This window comes from Phascolarctos cinereus, unplaced genomic scaffold, assembly GCF_003287225.1.
Source record: "Phascolarctos cinereus isolate Bilbo 61053 unplaced genomic scaffold, phaCin_HiC Scaffold_9;HRSCAF=440, whole genome shotgun sequence".
Classification (NCBI taxonomy): Eukaryota; Metazoa; Chordata; class Mammalia; order Diprotodontia; family Phascolarctidae; genus Phascolarctos; species Phascolarctos cinereus.
In genome coordinates this window covers 14,667,305-14,693,008 of record NW_027556402.1, presented here as the reverse complement: position 1 = coordinate 14,693,008, position 25,704 = coordinate 14,667,305, and the positions used below count along the sequence as shown (strand labels likewise).

Sequence of the window (25,704 nt, the reverse complement as noted above, 5' to 3'; positions counted from 1 at the left end):
GCAAGGGGATAGGGTCAGGGAGAGGGTAATGGAGGGACTCTTTGAGGGGTGGTGGGTAAATTAAGGAATAGGAGGGGGCAAGACAGTGGGCAGAAGTAAAGCAGAGAAGTGAGAAAGAATGGGGTAAATATGGTGAGAAAGATACTAAGGAAAAATAGGAATGAGTAAAATACACCAGTAATTGTAGCTTAGAATGTGATTGGGACAGATTTACCCATAAATAGCAGATTAAAAATTTGAATTCAGGGGGCAGCTAAGTGGTACAGTGGATTGAGCACCGGCCCTGAAGTCAGGAGGACCTGAGTTCAAATCCGGCCTCAAACCAAACACTTGACACTTACTAGCTGTGTGACCCTGGGCAAGTCACTTAACCCCAACTGCCTAAAAAAAACAAAAACAAAAACCAAAAAAATTTGAATTCAACAATACATTGTTTTCAGGAAACATAAAAATGAGAGTACGCACAAAGTTAAAATAAAGGGCAGGAATACAATTTAGCATGTAAAAAAAACTAAGGACAGTAATCATGATCTCAGATAAAGTTAAAGTTAAGATAGATTTAATCAAAAGGGAAAAACAGAAAAACTACACTGTGTGTCAGCAATATTCTTCAATATTGTTTTAGACCATTTAAAATAACTAGACAGTACAAAATAAACGTACAAAAATACCTGAGTGTCTAACCTGCCAAAACAGACACAGGAACCATACAAACAAATATAAAACACTTTTTATACAAATAAATTCAGATCTAAATAATTGAACCAATATTTATTGTTCATAGGTAGGTAAAGCCACCATAATTTTTAAATGACAATTTTATCTAATTTATTAAATGTCATCCCAATTAAATTACTAAAAAACTATTTTACTGAGTTAGAAAAAAATAATAACCAAGTTCATTTGGAAGAACAAAAGGTCAGAAACTTCAAAGAAACCAGGGAAAAAAGATGTAAAGGAAGTAGATTCAGCAGTATCAGACAGAGCTTAAGCTATAGTATAAAGTGAGAGCATTGCTGAAGTGTAAAAAGGATAATTTCGATTACTTTAAATTAAAATTTTCTTGTATAAATAAAACCTACGTAGGTAAGAATAGAAGGAATATAGAAAATCAGGGGAAAAAATTTTCATACCCAATTCTCAGATAGGATATGACTAAGTTGGAATACTGCTGTGGGGTAGGAAATGACTTGGACTTGGGAAGGAAGATTCTGTCCACCTTCAGGAAAACAGACGAGAAGAGGAAATAAGCACAGCACAGCTTCAGAAATATGTGTATGAGTCTTCATGTGTATATAACCATGCTTAATTGTAGCCTTCTTTAGAGTGATGGGGAGAGGGAGAGGGAAATAATAAAGTAAAAAGTGCACAGCAGAGAACAAAAGAAAACCAACAAGGAAACAAAGCAAAGCCGGGCAGCCTTGAAAACAATATGTAGTATTTATTATAGGTTTTCTTGAAATGGAAATTTATTGTTTAATACTGAATTCTCTCCTATGGTCAGCTGTATACATCATGACAGTGTTTTCTTTTTCGCCTTTTCTCATTTGTATTTAAGTTACCAAAATTAATTAATTGGGGGAATAAAGTCTCAGGAGTTCAAATTATCTTCTCTATGAATATGACACCCAATCCGTTTCCTATACTCGAATCCTATGTCACCAAACTGCCCAGTGGGTATATGCACTGGCATGTTACTCCCACATCTCAAACTCAGCATGTTCAAAATAGAGCTCACTAGAACTCCTTCTCTTCCCCCTCCCAAACTGTTGTCCAGAAGTACTTACTTCCACTGAGGACCAGAATCTCTCTGGTTACCCACAACCTTAGAGACATCTTCTACTCTTCCTTCTCCCTAAGTTCTTAGAGTTTCCAGGCGTTTGCAACTGCATCGCCACAACATTTGTCCTATCTCTCCGTATCTTCAGAAAACCAATGCCCTAGCACAGGTCCTCATCACCTCTTCCTGGGACTGATGTACAGCTTCCTAAACCATTTGTCTTCCTGCTTCCTTCTCTCCCCTCTCCAATCTGTCCTCCATGTAACTGTCTAAGATTAATATTATGCCACTGTTCTGCTAAATAAAAATCTCCAGTGGCTTCTATTGCATCTAGGACAAAATAAAACTCCTGAAAAGGGCATTTAAAGCCCTCCATAATTTGGCTCTCACACACCTTTACAGACTTCATTTTACAGTATAATATTCTCTTTCATGCAGCCAAGCTAGCTTATTAAGCTAGCTATTCTAGGAATCTGACATTCCATTTCCAGCCTCCATGCCTTTGCACACAAAGGTCATCTCCTTCACCTCCCCAGCCTTGCCTTGAAGGCACTCCCTTCTTACCCCTCTCTGAATCCTGTCATCTCCTATGGGAAGTCTTTCCTGATCACTCCCAGTTATAAGAACCCTCCCCCCCTCCAATGACCATGCACTTAGCTAACTGTTTACAAGTTGCATCCTACCAAATGCATTAAAAGTGCCTTAAGGTCAAAGACTATTTTTTTTAAATCTGTAATTAATTAAGTAATTAATCCCAGCACAGTGCTTTGTACATAACAAGTAATTAATAAATGTTTGAGGTGTAAAACTAAATAGGAGAGGGAAAAAGAATGTTATTTAGAAGTGAAAATGATTTCAGAATTTTCCTTTAACTCTGTGGACTTGAATTGGTATTCCTGAGAGGCAGAATACCGTGTGGTGGGATCACAGACTTGGAGAAAGAAAGCCTTGAGAGGTCACCAAGTCCAATTCCAATTTTGCAGAGCAGGAAACTCAGGCCAGATAGGTCACATAAGTATTACGTAACAAAGCTGACATTCAAGCCCATGGCCTCAGACCACAAACACTCTTTGCACAGCACCATTAGCAGAGGGTAACAAGGAGGACACTGTTCCCACCCAACTGTTCTCCTAGACTAAAGGTTCCCAGTGATTTCTAGACCAGTCCAACAGCTACTTACTGTACCTATCCCTCCCTCTCCTACACAAGCAGTGCTACAGACCCCATCCTCAGGGCTCTGCTCTGAGCTCTCCACAGCTCTACGTGGTTGCTCTCGTGGGCTTCAGCTCTCCCTCCCGGGCTGCAGAACGCCCATGCTGCATTGCAAGCAGCGATCTCTGTTCTCTACTTCTGTTTCCACTGGAATTTTGAAAGGATAGAGGATACTCTATATGGGCAGGGCTGACCTGTACTGAATCTAGTATTACTTCCACCATTGTTTCTCTTGTTAATTCTCTTTATCACAATAAGTCATTTTATCATCATTCTTTTTTTTTAAGCTAGAAATACTAGATCACCATAGATAACTTCCTCTCTTTTATCTTCTCTGTTCAATAAATACTGTAAATTCTTACCTCAAAATGTCTCTCAATTTACTTCTTCCTCTCCTTCCCACTCTGCTGTCCACTTGATTCAGGAATAGGGCCTCCCTTCATAGCTGAATTCCTGCAATAGCCTCCTAACTGCTTTCCATTCTTCCCTCAGGACAATCATGCCTCCATATTAATCTTCCTAGAAGCCACACTCATCACCAAGTCATTCCGCAGTGGAGCCTACCCTGACTGCCTCAAGTTGTGTCTAGTCAAGAACGGTCAAGGCTGTTCTTCATCTGCCTCTACCATACATGCCCTGCTTTCCAAATCAAACCGCTGCATCTACTGAGGACTTTCTGCTTAATGCCCACAATATATACTTTAGGGGGCATATTCCAGTTTTATCTTTCAATACCTTCCCTTTCTTTGTCAATGAAAACCCGCCATTCTTCTGACCTTCTCTACAGCATTTCATTTTCATATCACGTCATTCAGTCCTTATGTTGTTATAGCTTTTCTTCACTGATTTCTTCTGCGTATGTCTTGTGTCTTACCTTTTCAACTCAGTTAGAAGCTAAGTTTTATGCTTATTTTGCATAATGCAGAACCTAGCAAGGTTGGGCTCACATTTATTAGCTACTGAATGACTTACAAATAGGTAGCAACAAGAATAATTTTCTGAAATGTTAGTACCTTAAGGTTTTTTTAATTTCCAAGTTGCACCAAAATAATCCATGAGCTAGTTCTTACTAGGGCAAAGAGAAGAATTACACTTTTAAACTTAACTATGCTGAAATCATTCTCCAATAAAATGAGTTCAGGGGATTAATTCAATCAACAAATGCTTACTGAGTTCCAGCTATATGTGAGATGCTTTGTGATGAAGAAATACAAAAAAGATTAAGACACAGTCTGCCCATGAGAAACTTACGTGCTCACAGGGCAGATGAAACATGTATACAAATAAATCTATTATCAAGTAGAGTGTCATAAATACATAAGCTAGACAGACATAAATATATATAATTTATATTTCTAGGACTAGAGAGACAGAGATAGACAGATAAATACATATACACACATAAAAAGCAAAGTGCTATGAGGTTTCAGAGGAGTGAGCTGTTATTTCAGACGAGTGAATTAAGGAGTCTTTGCAGAAGACGGGACTTTGAGCTATGGCTTGAGATTAATAAGTTTAAAAAAAAGTTTTAGGTACAAAAGCCTTATAAAAATTTTTGCTAAAAAAAATATTATGGACTTAACTTTAAACAAAACCAATTAAAATTATATTTACAAGTAAACTTTACTTAATGACTTTCAACATACATGTAGCTACACAATTCAGACATTCCCTCACATTTTCCCTAAGTCTTTGCGCTTTAGCTGCTGAAACGTTTATTTTCCTTCTACATGCAGTCAATGGGCATACCAACCTCATTCGGCATTACTATATCCAAGTCTTTCCATATCTCTTTACATTACTCCTATTTGTTGTTAATTCCATTATACTATTCAACTACACTGATATACCAGTTTGCTCACTCCTCAATACCTGGGATTTAGGTCACTGCTAAGCTTTCTGCAGTTAGTCATGTTTCCATGAATACATTTAAAAAGATGCTTTTTTTTCCTTCTGAAAATATTATTATAGGACCATTGGAGAGGAAATTTAGAAACCAGAAGGAACCTTAGAGGTTAGTAACCTACTCCAACCCTCTCATTTATAGATAAATAAACTGAGGCCCAGAGATTTTAAGTGACTTGCCCAAGGTCACACAGGTAGCCAAGTTTCAAATTCAATTCCTGTAATCCCAAATTCAGCATCCTTCCACTATAGTGCACTGTCTCTCCAAATCTAGGATCCAAATTGCTCCAAAGAACATAACTTTCTAAAGCTTACAAACTTCATAAATTCCCCAACATATAGTTATGGTTGAAGCATTTTAATGCATTGTCTTTTAATCTGAAATAAATGACTTTTGAAGGAAAATGTGTCTTTTCATTTTAAACAGCATGCTTGAAAAATTATTATATGAAAACAAGCAATTCTTTCAACTTCAAACCTGTAATATTCGTTACAATGCTTTTGTAAACAAAAAGCTAACTACTACTTCCCTTGCAAGATCAATATTTCTAAAGAACTTGTGTTAAATGTTCCCTTGACAAAAACTATCTCTTGATAACCACCAAAATTCACAACAGAAAGCCTCATGATAAAGGAAGGAAACTGTGTTTCGTAACAATAATGCTGCTATTTGGAAGAAGAATACATTAAGATGGCACAAGAAAACAAAGTATCTCTTTTAAATAGTCACATAAAAAATTATATAAACACTAGATTTCATGATCAAAATAATTACCTTCATTGTTGCATGTTCATTTTCATCTTCTTCCATCCACAAATCTTGTTCATAATAATACAAGCCATCATTGATGACTTTCGCAAGTTCTGATGTGATTTTTGCACGGGACACATGGTTGCCTGTGCGGTCTCCACCAGGATGCTTCCGCATATAAGGTGGTGTCTGAGTCACAATCAAGATCTTGTTTAAATCCTGGTCATCAATTTCATAATCTGAATCGTTGTCAGACCAATCAGTAAACGTGTTTTTTCGTCCCTCTATTTGCTCCATTTCTTCATCAAACAGAAAGTCAAGCTCTTCTTGTTCTTGCTCCTCTGAAAGCTGCTGGGGCTGACTGGATGCTTCTTCAGGTGTGGCCACCGATTCCTGAAGGAAAATCATTTGCCCTTCACATTTAAGAACATTCAGATCCACTACGCTACAGCGTAGTTCTTTAAAGTCATACTGGTAACAGTGCTACAAGGAAACAATCCACCGTGCACATTGTTTGCCCACGTCATGTCCTTTCTCAATAAGTGATCAGGTGAATGATCGTTCCCCTGCCCCAGCAAATACCAAGTGGCTACAAAAAGGTTGCTTTCAGACTTCAGATGTCTCCCTCTCCTACACATACACATGCACGTAGAGACACATGCGCACACACGCACGCACACACACGATTTTGGGTCCAGAATTACTTTGGGGATCATCTAGTATCATCACGTCTGACTCTTCATGATCCCATATGGGGTTTTCTTGGCAAAGACAGTGGAGTGGTTTTCCATTTCCTTCTCCAGCTCATTTTACAGATGAGGAAACTGAGGCAAACAGGGTTAAGTAACTTGCCCAGGGTCATATAGCAAGTAAGTGTCTGAGGCCAGATTTGAACTCGGGTCTTCCTGACTCCAGGCCTGGCGCTCTATCCACTGTACCACCTAGTTTGCCTAAAAGATAGGTACACAAAATTATGTATTCACTCAATTTTCCCCCATGGATAAAAACTCACCTAGTACCAGTATATTCTGCCTAGTGTTCACTGTTAAGGTTTTAAAAATGATCAATCTTAGGGGCAGCTAGGTGGTGCAGTTGATAGAGCACCGGCCCTAAAGTCAGGAGGACCTGCGTTCAAATCCGGGCTCAGATTAAACATTTGACACTTAGTAGCTGTGTGACCCTGTGCAACTCACTTAACCTCAATGCCTTAAAAAAAAGAAAGATCATTCTACCTCTAATCCATTTATTTCCATACTAAATGCCCACATTAAAACAGAATGCAGAAAGACAAGTTAATGTTAAGAACTAAAGGTAGGCGAGGCTGCCAACTTGTCTGATTTCTGGGTTCAGGGGTTGTCAACTTTTTATGCATTTTGGTAGCTATTTCAATATAAATGATTTCCCTGGCAATCCTGTATCTTTGACTTCATGCATTTATCACCAGACTGACACAGGGGTTGGGCACACCAACAAGGTTAAGAATGCTGATGTCCTTCACAGAGGAAGAAGCCTTTCTGTACAGCTCAGGTTTAAAGTTTTACGTGGTCTTTTCCAGCCCAGCCAGTAAATCCTAAGCCTTCCCAACTCAGGCTTTTTCTCCTTAGTCTCTTCCCATATTTAGCAGCACCCTGTGCCATACAGAAGTTCTCTTGCTCATACTTCAGCTCCCTCCTATCCCATTTTATGTCCATGCAAGAGGAACTCAAGATGGCCTTCCCAAATCACATCCTAAGGAGGACTTTCTGCAGACAGATCACAATTGGTCATTACTATAATATCAGCTTACTAAACTAAAACATATACAAACAGTGCTGTAGCTCCAGTTGGAGGTGTTAGGCTAAATCCCTGGGCCCGCGGACCTCCTCTGTAAAAGAGCCTTCTTCAACTCAAAGGCCCCGCCTACTTCTCTGATCCTAATAAGGTTAACATCAAAGCCCAACTGCAAAAAAAATGTTTAAAACTGAGATTTTCCAAAAGTTCTATTTTAACGGGGCTTTTCTCCCTTAAAAGGTTGTCACTCTCTGCACCTGGTCACAGGAGCCTTGACAGAATTCAACTTAGCTGAGGGAGTGGCCTAAGGAGGTGCCCAGGGAGCTGGTGCACTCCAGCAGAAGGGCTGCAGTCACCAGGATCCTCTAGGTATCTTTCCTAGTTTCCCCCATTACAACTTCATTTTGAGCTCTACACCCTCAGGTTTGCTTACTCGGAGAATTTGAAAGCAGCCTGCATGTCACCGTCAAACATCTTTCTATGACTTTTTACATCATTCCTATTATCAGCAGAAGTATGGCCTATGACTCTGCCTTTTAAAGCCCTACACTGTAGCACAAGCTGCCGAGCAGATCAGCACATCTGTATTCCTCAGTCTCCTCACCTGTAAACTGGAAAGAATTTTTATACTTTACAGGGTTGCTGTGAGCAAAGCACTTTGTAAACCTAAGCTCACACGGTCTTAGACCTTAGACCTTGAAGGGGCCTCAGCCGCTGACCATCCTTATTTTAGATACAAGGGTCATAAAGGTAAATAACTTATACAAGACAGTGGGTAGAAGGCAAACGGAGGGTTCTCATTCAAGCCCTCTAAAACCAGAGGTTGCTTCTACTCCACCATGTCACACACATCATACTCACAACCATTGCTCCAACACACTTTCTCATCTTGCCTGCAGCCAGCATGGCGTCTTTACTGTCCTGACCATGCCACATCCATGCCCACTTCCATGCTGCTTCCCTTCCTCCAATTCTATCCCCTTCCTTTTTCCACTTACCTAAACTTTGCTCATCCAGCAAAGCCCTCTGTTCCCGACACACAACCTTCCATGAGGCCTCCTCTAATATCTGTAATCCATGTTTTTCCTCAACTCCTAATTTCATTATATTCAGCATAATGACTATTTAATTTTTAATTTTTTTTTATCTTCCCAATTATAATGCAAATTCCTTTTAAGGATGGGACAGGTCTCTCACAATGTGTATGTAACACAAGGCTGTCATCCACAAGAGTTGATCAGACCCTTGCTTTTTTTGGAGTACCCATCAAAAAAATCTAGTTTCAGTGCCAATTTTATTAAAACCTACTGGGACAAGAGTTTTAAGTGACCTTAAATCTGCAGAAAAAATAAAAGGCTTTGTTCTAAAATAATAAAGAACTAAGGACTCCAAAGAGTATTATCCGGTCCCATTGCTGGTCAAGAGATGATGGAGCATACTTCCCTACTTTTGGATGGGAATGTCCAATGCCCGTCAGACAGGATCACCATACAATGGTTTTCCTTAGCTGTTTTTCTGAATTATAAAGAGAAGCTCACAAAAGAGAACTGAAGCAAGCCCAGCCAAGCAATGCCACTCTGAAAATTGTATGTGAAATATATTACAGACTTAAAAAGAAAAACAAGCTGGCCATGAGATCTCCAGTTTGATCCACATAGAAATGCTCATTTTATCTGGTGTTTGTTGTTTGGAATATTTTTCAAAGCAGAGGGGAGGAGAGAAGAAGAAGTGTTCATGGGAAAGGATAGGATTGTTTAGCTAGAAATAACTGAAATATTAAAAAAAAAACACACACCGATAAATCTTATTTTTATTGGTTTACATTTGGGTGAAATTACATAAACCACTACCCACTGGAATTTTACTAAAAATGTATGGTCTTCACCTGGGAGACAAGAAAAAAATTAAAAACCCTCTTCTTTGCTACAAAAGATTAGGAGCCAAAACCAAAGGTTTATCTTGAGGAAAGAGGATATCCCGGACTGACCATGAAAAGACTGTTTAGCCTTAACTGATCTTGTCACTACTCCACAGCAGAGCAGCCTCCAAAGTAGGACCCAGAAAGGAAATAGCAGACCTCTTCTTTACATTGCTGTTACCTTTCCAAAACTTTCTCCAAAAATAAATAATCACTGATTTCTGAAATGCAGGCTGACAATGGTCCCTTCCCAAAGTCTGTCTCATCAGATGGTGACTTACTCCTCAGAGTATCCAGAGAGTGCAGTTCCCAAATTTGGCAGGGCTCACTGCAGACCTCACAGTACTAAAGTGTATTTGAGCTTTGATGTGTCTACCTTAAGTATATTTCCAGAAGACATATAAGTATAAACTACACTATCATAAAATGGACAAGTGTCTTGAAAAGATTCCTACAAAGAAACTGCAGACTGAAAATTATAATAATAATTCTACCATAAGCAAAAAAAAAAAAGGCAGAGCTGACACTTCCATTCCTTTTTTTTAAAATTTTATTAATTTTGACACTTCCATTCCTAAGAAAGAACATCTTCTGATAAATTTGCAAGAACTGATTACACTTTGCTCACAACAATTCTGTGAGTAGGTAGTGTAAACGTATTATTCCCATTTTAAGTGATGAGGAAAACAGAGGTCCAGGATAGCTTACACAAGCTCACACAGGTAGTAGGAGCCTCTGCACTGGAACCTTTGTCGGGGCTTCAGTTTCATCTGCTGCGAAATGGATATTAAGACATCTACCTCAACGCAATGAGATGCAAATGAAATAATGCTTGGAAAGCTCTTCTTTAACAGCATTTACAATTCCGCCAAATTCCAACTAAACCGGACTGAAAAATTGGAAGCATGATGGAATCAACACAGGCCAAAATGATTTTCCCCACATTCCCAAGCTTTCTCCTTTCTCAAGATATTTTTTTTAGATATAAGAACCATTAAAAGTCCCAAAATATGCAGTACCCAAGACGAGAACTTTGAATCACTGTGTCACAGTGTTAAACCATTTTGCAAAATAAGGATGTTCATCATTATCACTGATAACTCTTAAGAAAGCAAAACTACTCACAAAAAATTAATATCTATAAGTATTTGTATTCTAGTGAAAACAAAAGTAATTTATACTGTTAATAAAATAAAAATTCTAAACACCTATTTCATCTTCATCTCCTTTTAATATCTATTTTTTGAGCATGTTTTACAACTTAGAGTAGAACCACAAATACACAGATATTGGGACGGCGTGCTTACCCAGTGAGACTAACAAGGGTACAACATGAACTGTGGGCCCCCCCTACAATATGAACCAGATACAACGATCCATTTAAGGAGCTCAACTTTTATTCTATTTATTTTCTATATTATTTTCTATTCTATTTATAAATTAAGTTTTACTAACATTTAATATACAGCTTGGCATTGGTGCCCTCACTTGAGACACAGCTCAAGTGGTCACACAGACTATCCTGATGGAACAAAGGGACAAGCACAGTCCTCTCTTGTCCCCTTCTTCACTGAATGAAGACTTACTCCATTATGGGTGTATCTGGTTAAGCAAATTTATAGATAATAAAGTGGTTTTAGTGGACTGAAGACAATACTAATGATCTGAGCAAAAATGAACAAGAAAAAGTAACTGTGAAAGAGCTCTTCATCAGCCATATCACAAGGAAGAAGCAATAACCATCTAATTATATCTGACAAGAAATCCAAAAGTTATAAATTCACTAGGTTATTTGAAAAATGTATCTATATGCAACTTTTCTTAATGATAAATTTTACCCTACATTGGCTTTGTATTAGTTAATGATGGTATGAAACCATCATAATCAGCAAGACATTTAAAAACTAAACTTTGTGCCAAAAATACACGTCAGCTATACAAACTCTCACATGTGCACTTAAATTTTTCTAATTTGTTTAAAAATCTTCCCAACAGTGTTTCGATAAGTTTTTAACCCACTTGTTAAAAACACAGATGGCACAGGAAACCGAGCATCATGATTTAGTGAGTACACCCAATGATGTCCTTCTTCCCTTTGGATGTATGTGTCTTTGTGAGACATTTTTTTTCAAAAATAATGAAGTATATTCAATAACTTCTCACTAAAAGCTATTAATATCTTTTGCAAGAGCAAAGGTTCTTGGTGCAATTAATAAATTTTAAATTACTTTTAAAAATTTCTTTTGCCTCATTTTTACCTTCTTTTAATTTCTATTTTGGTGGCATTTATAATGCAACATAATAACACAGTAGCACATGTATATGTATATGACATAAACATGCATATATTTTTAAGCACATGTAACTCCTACATATCTGCACATACATAGGTACACAGACACCCAGGTGGTGCTTAGAACTGTTCTACTAATGAGGTACAGAATCACTACGCTGCTCCCAGTCCCTCTACATCCCTAAAATGAGCACACATCCTCTGTGTTCCATAAGCTCCAGACCATAAAGCAGTCTGGTCCGACAGAACAGACACCAGCCTGAGAAACAAGAGATAGGGGCTTCAGCCTACACTTCCTCATGGCGGCAGAAATATGGGCAAGTCAACACCCTTCAGCCTCAGTGCTTCATCTATAAAAGAGGGATAAAAATATCCAAACTTTAGTGTTGTTATAAGCAAAGTACTTTGCAAACCCTAAAGTAGGGGTTTAGTATCGCTAAGCAGTATGACAAGAATGCCTTCATTAAGAAAGGTACTTAAAAAAAAGACAAACGCTTTTATAGCAGCTCAAAGTGAGGAATATAATCATAAATGAATGTGGTGTAAAAACAATCAAAACTTTTTAAAGACAAAAATAATTAATCTTTTTAAATAACTTGCAGTCTGAATAATTATCAGACAAAATATGATGAAATAATATATTAATATATTAAAGCTTTAATGTAAACACATTTAAGAACTGTATTTTTATACCAATATTAAACACATTTTACAAAGCAACACTGACACCTCAGAACTCTGGGTATAAATGGGTCCAATTAATTGAGCTCTGTCCTCAAGGAGTTGGAGAAAAAGAAAAACATCCATACATCCTTTGTAGAATATCTTATAAAACATTTGAAGGTAATAATTAGCCACGAATCCTGTTCTTTCACTGGTTCAACTTTTCAATTCTTTAATCAATTTTGTTAAAACTGAGATAAATTAATGTAAATTTGGAGTAAGTCAAATTGAATAATTAAGAAATTAATGAAGATCATAGAAAATAAATACTTCCTGACTCAGAGCAGGCAATCAGGAATTACTCACAAGAGAATGCAGGACTTAGAGTCAGAAAAGACCCGAGTTCAAATTCAGCCTGACACACATTAGCTGTGTAACCCAGTACAAGTAATACAACCTCTCGGAGCCAGTTTACTCATCTGGAAAATGGAGGGGGATTGAATGAAGTGGGTTCTAAGGTTCCTTCCCAACTCTAAATTAAAGGACTTCTATCAAATTACACTGTGAGATATAGTCAGAATCCGAAGTTATTGTTTTTCTTTGTCACCCCGTGTTTCTTTGGGAATTAGAGGGGTTGAAATGACTGATGTACAGGCAAAAGCATTTTTAAATAAGAAATTAAAATTTTATTTAAAAGCACTGTTGTTTCCTGGCTGTTAGGGTACAGGGATCCGGACCCAATAGTGGGCTAGACAAGGCAGGCCAACAGAAGAGGGAGCAGTAAGAAAGAGGCTACAAGTGTAAAGCAGTAAAGCAGGAGGACAAGGGATGCCATGATACAGGACGAAGGCAGGAAGGAATGGAGAGCCAAGGAATGGCCTTAAGATTAGTTCAGATTCTCCTCCATCTCTCAGGGTCTCTTTCCAAGCAATCCAGCCAGGCACTTCCAGAGTGGTATGCCTTCTCAGACCACGGAGGAGAATGCTGTTGGAAAGCGCCTGAGATTCTTTTTAGTTGGAGACAATGGGCAGAAGTCATACAGGCTAAGATAGGACTGAATAAAGGAAAAACTTCCAACAACTAAAACTATTCAAAGTGTAAGGGGTGCCTCTCAAGGTGGAGTTCTCCCTTCAAGGGCAGAGATTAGATAGTCACTTGTAGGATTTATTTATGGAGGACCCTTCCTAGGTGTTGAGCTATTACTGGAGGGCAGGACCATGGGCTCAGCACAGCCTTCTCCCCATTCCTCAGCAGCTATGTTGCTTTTGGACTTCTCTGAACAGCTCTATCATACCTGCATCTATCATACCTTATCTTCACCCTTCCTCCTCCACCCTACCCAAACTTTTCAGCTTAGTGTACTGTCTTGCCCCTCCCCCCATTAAAGTATAAGGGACTATTTGAGGGCAGGGACTATTTTTTTTTACTTGTATCCCTAGCACTTAGCACAATGTCTGGCACATAGCAGCTACATAATGTGTATTGATGAGATAGTTTCTGGGGTCTTACTGGTAAAACAGAGAGAACACTAGAGTGGAAAGACACGTTTGGATCATGCTTCTGCCACTTACTCTCTGTGATGCCGCTGGGCAAGTCACTTAATCTCTTCAGGCCTCATAAAATAAGAAGGCTGGATCGGATGGCATCTCGGGCCCTGCCAGCTCTGAATTCAGGGTCCCATAAACTCTGGGGTTTGATGATTCTATACACAGGCATAAGGGACATCAAACCCTCTTTAGGAGGAAACATTTCGTCCTTCAAATACTTCCAGGAGTGGTTAAGGGGGAAAATACCTCTGGTAAAGGTCTGATATCCAAAGTATGTAAGAAACTAACAAACAGAGGACAAATGGCTCAGTGTCAAAGGGTAGGAAACGACAAACAACTAAGAACCCGATGAAAGACCATTCCAAAGCACGACGAGAAATGCTCGTCTAAACAACCTAAGGGTTCACCTCACACCCAGGAAACTGGCCAAGAAGAACAAACAGGACCAGTCTACGGTGTAAGCAGAGGTACAATAATACAACACAGCAACTGGTTCATCCATTCCTGAAAGCAATTTAGAACTGCTACAGAAAGTGACCATCCTGTAAGAGGACACGCTGCCGAGGAGGTCAACGCAAAGAAAGCTTCCATATGCAACCAAAGCATCGATGGCAGCAGTTTTTGGAGAAGCACAGAGCTGGAAACAAATGAGCCCATCAGCTGTGGAACGGCTAAATGTGGTAAATGACTGCCATGTCTCTTTGTGCATATTAATATGATGAATACAGAGAAGCTTGGAAGGACCTTACGTAGAACTGAAAAAGTGAAGTAAGAAGAACCCAGGAAACCACAGATACAATGACTACAACAGTGGAAATGGAAAGAACAACAAAATGATGGAAATTAAATGCTGTGTAATGGCAATGACCAGATTTCATCCCAAAGAAGACATTAAGAAGGCACCGTTTCCTTGAAAGAGCTTTTTTTTTGGGGGGGGGGGGGACGCGCCACGCCAAACTACAGCTAGGGCAGTCTGAATGCAATGCTGGACTGGGCCAAGCTACTGCTTTGTTGTGCTGAACTTTTCCCTCATTTTAATTCTTTGTTATAAGGGATGGTTCTCTAGAAAGGAAAGGGGGAGGGAAATCTTGGGAAATGTGAGTGATGAAAAAACAAAAGATATCAATAAACTTAAAAGTAACTACAGAGAATTAGATATGGTACTAAGTGGGAAAGAAAGCCAGTGAAAGAGCAGAAAATAGTCGAGCAAGCTGTCCAGATTCCCATAAACCTGGGCACCTCTTAGGCTTGAGCAATGGAGCACTTATTCTCAGAAGAAATACAAATGCGCCTTACAAAATAAAATGCACAGACTTGAGACTATCATTGATCTCCATCACCCAGAGAAGCATTTATTGTGTTTTTAAATTGTATTTCTTTTTCTTTGTACAAAGTTTAAGAAGATGGACATGTCTTATGAATCAGAACTTTGGCAGCCATTGAGCTTTCCTTCAAAATACAGTTCTAAGGAGAAGAACTGAAATATATATTAAAAAACTACACAGAAGCATTCCTACAGAAATCACAAAGCAGGATGCTTTCCAGTACTGTTCTGCTTTTTAAAGGATAATGGGGAAGAGAAGATGAAAAGATACAATACAAACATTAGCTGGGATAACCCGAGTCATGAAATTTTACCGTTTTAAAAAAAATATTCCACAACTCTACCACCAGTAGTGAAAACTTTCACAATTATACCAAAAATAAACCCTTAGCACAAGTTTCTGAAGTAGGATTCTAAGAATGAGAAATCTGCTGGTGCTGACTCTTTCCCACACATCCCCCACAGTGGCTGTTCCATGCCTTCCCTCTCTCCTCAAGCCTCCGATGCTCCCACCTATCCCTGCCCTTCTCACAAGGAGGGCTTCACCTCCAACCAGGTTCAGAGACTGTCCTCCTACAGCAGTTTATCCCCTTATCATACTCCAAGCCTCTGATGAAGTTAGTCATATTTCAACTCTGTCAAGGCTAAATCCTTACCTTGGGCCCCTGATCACATCCTCTCCTGTTGGACTCAGGGAGTTTTGGTCCCTTCTATTAACCTCTCTCTGACTTTGATCTCCCACATCTGTTTCCTTCCCTGCTGGCTACAGGTGTCCTTAGCCTTACTCATCTTAAAAAAAAAAATCTCCATCTTTTTTCCTTTCACTGCCAAATTCTACCCCTGCAAAAAAGCAGTAACAAGAGGGCTGGATTCAGAACCAGCAAGACCTCGGTTTAAATCTCATCTATGACACACCTATGTGAGTCTTGGTGAGTCCCTTAATCCTTCTCGGCCTCAGTTTCCTCATCTGTAAAATGGGGATAACAACACCACCTACATCAAAGGGTTACTGGGAAGATCAAAAAACATACTATATGTAAAGTGTTTTGTAAACCTTAAAACACTACATACACATAAGTTATAACTATTATATTCATTGTTTCTACTTTTCCTGTTGTTCATTTCTCAGCCCCTTGAGATCTAGCTTCCAAACTCACCACTCAACTAAAATGGATCCCCTCAAAGCTGTCAACAACAGTTTTTCTAGGGCAAGAGCAGAAAGCCTTTTTCCCAGGCCTCCTGCTTCTCGATACCTCTCCCACAACTGACAAGGCTAACTGTGAACAATCTCCTCAATCATCTCTCCTCTCTGGGCCTTCACGACCCTCTTCTCTCCTGGCTCTCCTATTGGTCTCCTTTGCCGGCTCATCATCTATGTCTGGTCCCAAAGCCTTCTACAAGGCCCTCTTCTCTTCTCGAGCTATATACTATCATGGTGATCTCCTCAGCTCCCATGGGTTTAATCATCTCTAGGCAGATGGCCCCTCAGTCCACAGATCTCGCCCAGCTTCTGTCTGAAGCTCCAATCTTGCATCATACCCAACATTTCCAACTATTATTTCCACAGGCATGCCCCAAATAGAACTCCTGACCTTTCCCAGGCTCCTCCCTAACTTGCTTATCTGTACTGCATTCAATTAGTCACTACGGTTTGCAACTGCCTCTTCCCTCTTCTTTATCCTGCCTCCCTTTCCCAGTAAGCTGCCAGGTCTTCCTAATTTCACCACTACAGAAAACCTCAATTCTGTCCCCTTGTCTCACTCACAAGGCCACCCCCCAATTCAGGCTTCTGTTACCTTAGACCTACACTACTTCAAAAGCCTACTCCTTTTCATTCTCTTTCTTCAGCCCATCCTTCAAATCGTTACACATAGAAGTTCTTCTAAAACACAAGCCTGAATATTTCAATCACAAAACTGAGTGGCTTCCTATTGCCTTGAGGATAAAATTCAAAGTGAGAACAGAATTTAGGAGTTAGTCAAATCCTTTCTCCAAAAGGAATCCTTTCAACCACATATCCAGCCTTTGCTTGAAGACCTCTCATGAGAGAAAACCCATTACATCCACAAGACAAACCACTGCTCTTTTAGACAGCTCTGCCTGACATTTAATGCCCTTCATAAGCAGGCTCCAAGCTATCTTTCTAAGCTTATGTCAAAGTATACCACCAACCTATCTATATTCCAATGAAACAGCCATACCTGATACCCCCCAAATTCAGCTTGCCTCTGTAGAGGTTCATCCCCCATGCCTGGAGAGTCTTGCCTTACCTTCACCTCTTACTTCTTAAAGGTTCAGCTCACCTATCACCTCTTGACAGGAAGTCTTTCATGATGAACCTACTTGTGAGTTACCTTCATCCTCAAATAATTGTGCATATATTTATCCTTTTATGTTTTATCTTCCCAAAAGAATGTAAGCTCCCTGAAGACAGGTAATGTATTCAATTTGTCTTCGAATTTACATTGTCCTGAACACAATAAGAGCTTAATAAGTGCTTGCTGACTTTATCACTAACAACCTTATACTTTCCCTCAAAGTACAGCTCTGTATAAGTAAGCCTTTCCTGATCCCCTGCCCCCAAGGCATCTACCAGTGCCTTCCTCACAAATAAATGATCTTGTATTTACTTTGTATATACTTATATATTCACATGTTGCCTTCTCCAGAAACAATGTAATCTCTTTGAGGAGTAGTACTGTTGATTTTGTCTTTGTATACTCACTTCCCAGAACAGTACACCGCTTAAAGTAAACACAAATATTGGCTGAATGATTGTGTGGCCATGGGCTTAAGCAAGACTAGATGATCTCTACAACCCCTTCTAGGAAGATTTTGAAATAGATTTTATATTTATGCTTTTCATGAAAATTCAGTTCCCTATTAACTATTTCTTTGAAATTAGTGAGATACTTAAATAGTTTTAAATTCATGATACAGGACACAGTGTGGTATAGTAAGTAGACCCAGACCAGATCTTGAAATCAAGAGCACTTGGGTTCTAGTGCCATCACTACTAATACAAGTTAGCTGTGAGACCTTGGACAAATCACTTAATTTTTTAGGGGTTCAGGAAACTCTCACTATAAATTACCCAACAGTTGCCAATTTAAACTGATAAAAGAGATTTTGGCCAACAGGAACTTCCTATACAAACGAAATCAGTCCTAGACAAAAAAGAATAGCTATTACTATTTATCAGCTGCAGCTTGGATAAGATTTTTTAAAAAGCTTATTGTTAGGCTGAATGAACTGAGTTCAATTTACATGTACCATTTCTAACTCTGAGCAATCTGTTACTAAAAGAGTTAATGGGAAGACTCTAACTTCACTATAATTTAGAGATGAGTATGGATTATTCGATTCATTTTTAGTAATGAACTCAAATTTCAAACACAGCAACGACATGAATTTGTACATCCCATCACTTCTTCACCAAAACATTAATTTACATATATGAAATCCCCCATTCTTTCATAAGAAGTGCTATTCCTAATAAGAGGTCAATGACAAAGCGAACCTAGCTAGTTTTCCAGTATCCATAGAACCTAACAATTCTGAGATGGAAATATTAATCATTGTTCTCTAGCACTTAAAAAATATGAATGGTCTTACCGCTCAGAGGAAATACAGGCGCTTGTCAAACACAACTAAGCGCTCCTCTAAAACTGCAAGGCCTAATATAAGTCACCGAGGTCCAATGTTTCCCAAGATGTGCAGACCTCACTGGCAAACTAAGATTACCTCATAATTGCTCATAGGTCCTCTGTGGACAACTACTTCAAGGGCCATTCCTGCCCCTGTGTTCTTCTAGTCTAGAGTCAAAATACTGCTCAGTTCTCAGTCACAGACATTTTTTGGTTAATATGAATGAGAATTCCCTTCACTCTTCTAAAAAAGCAGTTAGGTTATCGTTAGCCAACTAACAACTTTCTGTTCACTTCTCCTCCCCTTCCCATTCTGAAATGCCCTGCAGTCCCCTTTCCAAGTCCCTGCCTCTCCTGCAAATAACTTTTGTTAACAGCTTTGGATACTTGATGTCTGTTACAGAAAACATCAAAATTTGCGAACATAGGAACAGAACTGGTACGTGAATACAATAGTCTGGACGATTCTATTGCCTCATCAAGGATTCCAAGTAAGCTACTCCCCTAAGGAAAAAAACCTTTTTTTTTAAGATCTCCCAAGAAAGAGGCTCCACAGTCTACTTTTATAACACAGCTCAAAACTGAGCAACAGTCAAGAGAAATGCTTTCCAAACCTGAATTTCTCTATCCTTCATTTCCTTGCACTTTGTTCTCAGCAAACACCAAGCAGCTAGTTTATCATTTTCTAATAAATCTAAATCAAACTCAAGATTATTAATAAATTGTCCTCATTTTCTCTGCTCCAGGACCATTATTTTCAATTTCCTTACGTTTTCCTTATAGTCATTAGCATTCTTTAATTACTAAGTATTCTCAAGCCCCATTTTTTTAAAGAGATCTTTGAAGACCTGAAATCAAATTTATAAAAATTCATTCTGGCTTTGATAACTCTAACTTAAATGGAAGTTTTAAGTCAACTCTTGAACTTCATCAATCTAAATTTCCAATTCAACATTTCATGTATTTCATTGGCCACTATTTCTACCAAATTTTTCCAATTCCTGCTTTATGTTCCATTGACAAATTTAATAGACATTCTCTTTGTCACTTGGGTCATTTAAAAAGGCCAGGAGCAGGAAATATATTTATTTTAAATCTTCTCAGGCTGAAAATGGGCATTGGTAACATTTCAATATGGCCCTTCATTTAATACTGTCTTTAAAAAAAAAAACATTTCCTGGTAATTAAAAGTCAAAATTCTTATTAAAAGTCAAAATCCTTAAGTCAAAATAAGGTGAATCTCCTGCTTTCCTCAGAATTATGAGCCTGAAAGTCTGACATTAATTTCATTATAGAATTATAACTCAAGACTCTTTTTCTGCTATAATTATTTAGCTATCTGCTTAGACTTGACATTCCAAGAGGGTGACAAAGTACAATCCTTACTTATTTGCATGCCAAAATTTAAAAGTTCTTAAATTCTTGAAACTCCTTATTTATTTTGTATTGTCCTAAAAGAAAAATATAAAGCACATCACAGTCAACTTTTTTTAAGAGATGCTGAGATTTAGATTAAAACATGCACACGCACATACATGCACACACACCACCACCACCAACCAGTGAAATCATTACATACATAATTAGGTTCATCCTGACCTTTCCCCCTTCCTGGTAAGAAAGCAACCAAAATGGCAGAGAATTGGACACTGAAGGGGTACACATCAACTGAGGAATGCTGAACAAGTTATGGTATATGAATGTGACGGAACGCTACTGTGCAGTTAGAAATGATGGAGATGGTTTCAAAGAAACCTGGAAGACTTATATGAACTGAATGATACGGTACCTAGAAAACATTTTATACCATAATAACAAACTCTGGTCAAAACAATGACCAACCATGACTCATGATCAAACAGGCTGCCCACCTTCTAACAGAAGTGACAGACTCATGACTGCAGACTGAGACACAAGGGGTGGGGGGAAGGGAGGAAGGCATGTCACAATGGGCAGTATGGGAATTTGTCTTCCTTGATTATTCGTGTGTATAGTAAGAAGTTCTGTTTTTCTTGCTTTCTCAACTGAGGGCAAGGGCAGAGGACAGGAGGGAGAGAAGGGGAATCTTTGAGAAAATAATATAGTTGGGGCAGCTAGGTGGTGCAGTGGATAGAGCACCGGCCCTGGATTCAGGAGGACTTGAGTTCAAATCTGGCCTCAGACACATAACACTTACTAGCTGTGTGGCCCTGGGCAAGTCACTTAACCCCATTGCCTAGCTTAAAAAAAAAAACCCAGAAAATAATATAGCTTAATTTTTTAAAATCATCATATATGTTGCATGTGCTCAGCATCACCTAATAAGAAGTATACAAGTTCTTAACTATTCATCTTCCAAGCACAATGAGAAGCACTTTCTCATTTTGCTTTGTAAAAATGTGACAAAAAAATTTCATGGCTTTTCTAAGTGAGAAATGCTTGCACACTTGAACAGTACACATTTTAAGGTTGTTCAGATGACATAATGTGATCTGAGCAACGCAATGTTGACCATCAAATTAAGATTTTAGATTGTGGCCTTCAAGATATACATACTTTACTTAGTTAAAAAAAAACTGTTTTAACATGCTTACTCATCCTAAGCCTACTCTAATGGATACTGCCCCTTATCCGTGAGATGGTAATAGCTTACCTTTAATTTAACTGGGGATGGACGATGCCTCTTTTTTACTTCTATCCAAGGCTCCGAGTCCAGATCAGGCAAGCTGGTAGACAACCCTCTAGACATTGTTTGAAGGTTACTTGTTTCAATATTTTTCTTTGGACTCAATGGACTTCCCATTCTTGGAGAACTTGGGGCAGACTCTAAAATTTTAAATTAGTTCTACAGTTAAAACAACTGTTCTTACTTTTTCTATTACACATCTTATATTTTCTTTGAACTTGGGTGTTGAAAATGTTAATCCATTTAAGAATGATGATAAATCAATAAATCTAAAATATTTGAACTACTTGTTTCCTTTTTATAGTTTTTACAACTCGAAGTGTTCTTTAACTGTGAAGTTTTAAGCTTTAAAGAATGAAGCCTTCATTAAACACAGGAAAGATACAGAAAGGACAGTCAAATCCTTGTACAGACCTGTGAATGTGCTTCAATCTTGCTTTGGAAGGACCACCACACATTTCTTATTTAACCTCTCTGACAAGACTGTCAAGAAGTGGGCCACTTATTAAACATCAGGATAGCAGAAAAATGCAGGCACACATGTCCATGAAAAACTGAACTGAAATCTGCAGACTTTCTTAAGAAAGTCTAAGTTAAGAGGGAAGATTAACGTTCCATGGTTATGCTGGCCCATATTCTAATGCAGTTTGTGAAAGGTTTTACCATTATGCAAGATATAAACAATCCTTTTTTGAATATTTCGCTCAGGTATGAAGGCAAACTAAATAACTGAAGTGAACATTTCATGAATACATTACCTACACAATTCAATATTAAAAAGTGCTTAGCACTAAATGTACTGTTTTATTAGCTCTTCAATCATCTCATAGTTTTTATAATTATAACATGTTATCATTTGTGAGGCCTAACAAAATTTCAGCTCATCGAAATCTACACTCATTTTTTTCTCTCTCCCCAGGTAGTTTTTATTTCAAATGATCTTTCCTTTCAAATAGGCATTTTCAAAGGGTAAGGTATCTCTTCTGTAATATGCTTTAGGTTCCTATGCATGTCTATGCAAGCCCTTAGATGCAGGCAATTTCAGTTCTATGATCACACTGGCAAACAAGCGCAAGTCATTAATGATATTTTAGTTCAACACCTTTGCTCCAAATAACCACATTTTCCTGAATAAATATATCACTGAAAATGTTCAAGTATATATACTAGGTTTTGAAGGGAACAGTCACCTATTCTGACTTCATCTGGCTCTTAGTTTAGAAAGGTCAACATTGTTATGCGACACTTTAGGAAATGATTTGGACCTAAGCCCTTGGGGATACTAGGGCTGAAAGGAAAATGGCAGGGGGAGCGGAGAAACTATCACACAGTTTAAAATGAGAAATATGGTTTTATAACAAAACAATCTATAAGCCTTTACACAGACAAAAAATTGCACAAGTCAACGTTAGAAGATAGAATCCTGAGCCATCAAAGACCTAAGAAAATACTAACGCCAGGGATTGCCTTTATAGTCTCTATTCTCTAGCAGGGGAGAAAAGTAATAAAGATAAAAGAACAAAATCATAATGGAAAAACCCTATAGGCAATCAGAAGGCCCAATTCTACTACCAACTAGTTATGAGCAAGTTTCCTAACCTGTTGGCGTCAGTTTCCTCATTTGTAAAACAGGCTACATAGCCTGTCTGCCAGACAGGCTTGCAGTGTCAAACAAATTTATGAAAATGAAACCACTTTTAAAACCACTAATGCAAATCAATGCAGAAGTGTAAAACTGAAGGAGGAAAAAAATAGATTGTGGGGTGTGAGCTATTCCTTAAGTTCTATATGGGATTTTTTGGATCATGCCAAATTCAATGTTTTAGCAAGCAAATATTCTTGGAGATTAAAAAGCATTTCACAAAATACAAACACAAAAGTGCTGAGATATTTTTGGTCTGAAAAAGCAACCAAGAAATGCTTTTGGACAAGACACACTCTGACATGGCAGAAATCTATAAGAGGACTCCTGCAGATTCCTGTATTTTTGAAACTTCAAAGTGCAGGATTCTAATAATACTCTCATCTCAATACAAAGACTGAACAAACTGATGTGTGTCTACTTGCTTAAGATCATGAACTCAAAACTGAGAAACATACTCTTGGGTTAACACTACTGTCAGTACAAACTGGAGCATTTACTACACTCACAGATATCTGTATTTTGAAACCTTTGAAATTCTAAAATTGGGTATAAAGTATTTAAAAGGCATCATCTCCAAAAATGTCTGAAAACATCTCCTTCCCAGGGACTTTTTCCCATGGTCAATCATTAGAAAAATAATTCTCAAAGATTTCTTCCCCCTGAAACTATACATACTATATTTTTAGAAATGTAAATGTTGGAAACTCAACAGATTTTCCCAAACAATTCTAAGTAACCTTCTATACATTGGTATATTTCTTAAACTGAAAACAAAGCTTCCTTTCAAATTAAGGGGAAAAAATTTTAAACCTATAGAGACAGGGGTTTTTTTTTGAAGTAACTATCTTATTACTTTAAAGGTTTAATACTAACTTAGGCAATTCTAATAAAAATTTTGCTAGCAAGTGGAATGACTCTCAATTCTATTCTACCGCAGATTTTTCTGTCCTTCATTCAGTGCATCAAAATAACTGAAATTTCATAAGTGTAGGTGTCCTTCATCCATCAATGCAGATACCAATTACTCCTCTCCATGTTTGGCTGTAAGTTATCAAGAGGTGCCTTGGAAGAGAAAAGAATTCTAACCTGGCAGCTGCTCACCACCTGGTGATGAGACTTACCTCCACTGAAAGCCTTTCCTGCTAGGTAGGTCCTACCAGAACATACTCTCCAGGGAGCGGCATAGTCAGTAAAAACCTAGTTTACTTTCATGCTATGATGAGGCTTCAGAATGTGATTTTAATGGAGATTTTTCCATACTACATCTTTGGTGAAAAGAAAGGGGTATCTAAGGGGCAGCTAGATGGCACAGTGGATAGAGCTCTGGCCTTGGAGTCAGGAGGATCCGAGTTCAAATCCAGCCTCAGACACTTGACATTAACTAGCTGTGTGACCTTGGGCAAGTCACTTAACTCTGACTGCCTCACCAAAAAGCAAGGAAAAAAAATTTTTTAAAAGAGGTATCTATAAGGCAAAATTACTTACCAATAAATTTGGTTCTCCAAAGTACATCATGTCACCTCCCCATTACACCTGCTGACATGACTTTCTTTCTCCATGTTAAGAGAACCACAGCCTTTGGGCTTGAGTAATTTGAATATAATTAAAAACTTAAAGCTTTGACATGGCACCTAACCAAAATATATATGTTTTTAGACATGTCAACAGCTTCACATTGGACATGCAGTCAAAAAGCATGTCAAAAAGGCAAGCTAACTACCAAAAAAAGAAATAAGAATGCTACCAATACAAGAGTCCAAAGGCAAATTCTAGCAAAGCCCTCCATTTCCAAAACATGCAACTTCTTCTGACTAACGGTGCCCCATCACTGCTAACATTACATGACAAATATAAGTCTAAATGGTAGTTCTAGAAGCACTCATAAAGTACATTTTTTCCCCACCTGAGTGAGTGTTGTGTTTTTGAGAAAGAATTCTAACATCTTACCATTCCTCTTCTAATCAAGTTGCTCTTTAAGCTTTCCTGATGCAATAAAGTCCTCTGCTCGTTGCAAAGGTCAATCAACATTAGAGAAGTCAACCTGATTTAAGAAAGATTCTACAAAAAAAGATCAGGGTTTTCCCCGAAGGAAAAAAGAAAAGACTTGTTTCTGCGATGAAGAGAGGAGCAAAAATGTTGAGAAACAAATGTGTCCCCCTCCCTCCCCAAAATTCCTTAGAAAAGGGCAAAGAAGGGCTTGGCTTTACATTCTTTAAGTCTCCACCATATTATCTGATCTAAAAATGGATTACACAGACCACTTTCCCACCCTACTAGGATGTAAAGAGAGTCAGGGATCCAGACTTCCCTTATTAAGGTAAACTTTGACCACCTTAGCACACCAAAGTTAAAGTGACCGAGACATCCTGGGGAGGTCAATCAGGGTATTCCATTCAGAGCCTCCAAACTGGGCAGTAAGTAACTTTACAAAAGATTAAATGAAAATGGAAACAGCTACACAGCATGTATTATTTATCAAGAGCTCAATCCTCAAATTTCAAGGAAACTTAGCAGCTTCGGAAAATTCAGAATTCCATGACTACCCCCCTTCTCTACTTCGGTATTCATTCATTAAGCTAGGACC

At 38.3% G+C, this 25,704-nt stretch overlaps 1 protein-coding gene across 3 annotated transcripts in view; it reads right to left on the bottom strand.

The window, feature by feature from the left end:
- Positions 1-25,704, bottom strand: part of LARP1B (La ribonucleoprotein 1B) — an 85,945-nt gene that overhangs the window by 17,942 nt on the left and 42,299 nt on the right. For 2 of the 3 annotated variants that reach the window (XM_020988555.2, XM_020988554.2), the window contains exons 10-11: positions 21,443-21,615; positions 5,673-6,041 (exon numbers count right to left, since the gene is read on the bottom strand). In XM_020988555.2, coding sequence (XP_020844214.1) covers positions 5,673-6,041; positions 21,443-21,615 — 542 coding nt within the window. Of the gene's footprint in view, positions 1-5,672; positions 6,042-21,442; positions 21,616-25,704 lie in introns of those variants that run through there. The other variant, XM_078148335.1, reaches the window with a different exon arrangement.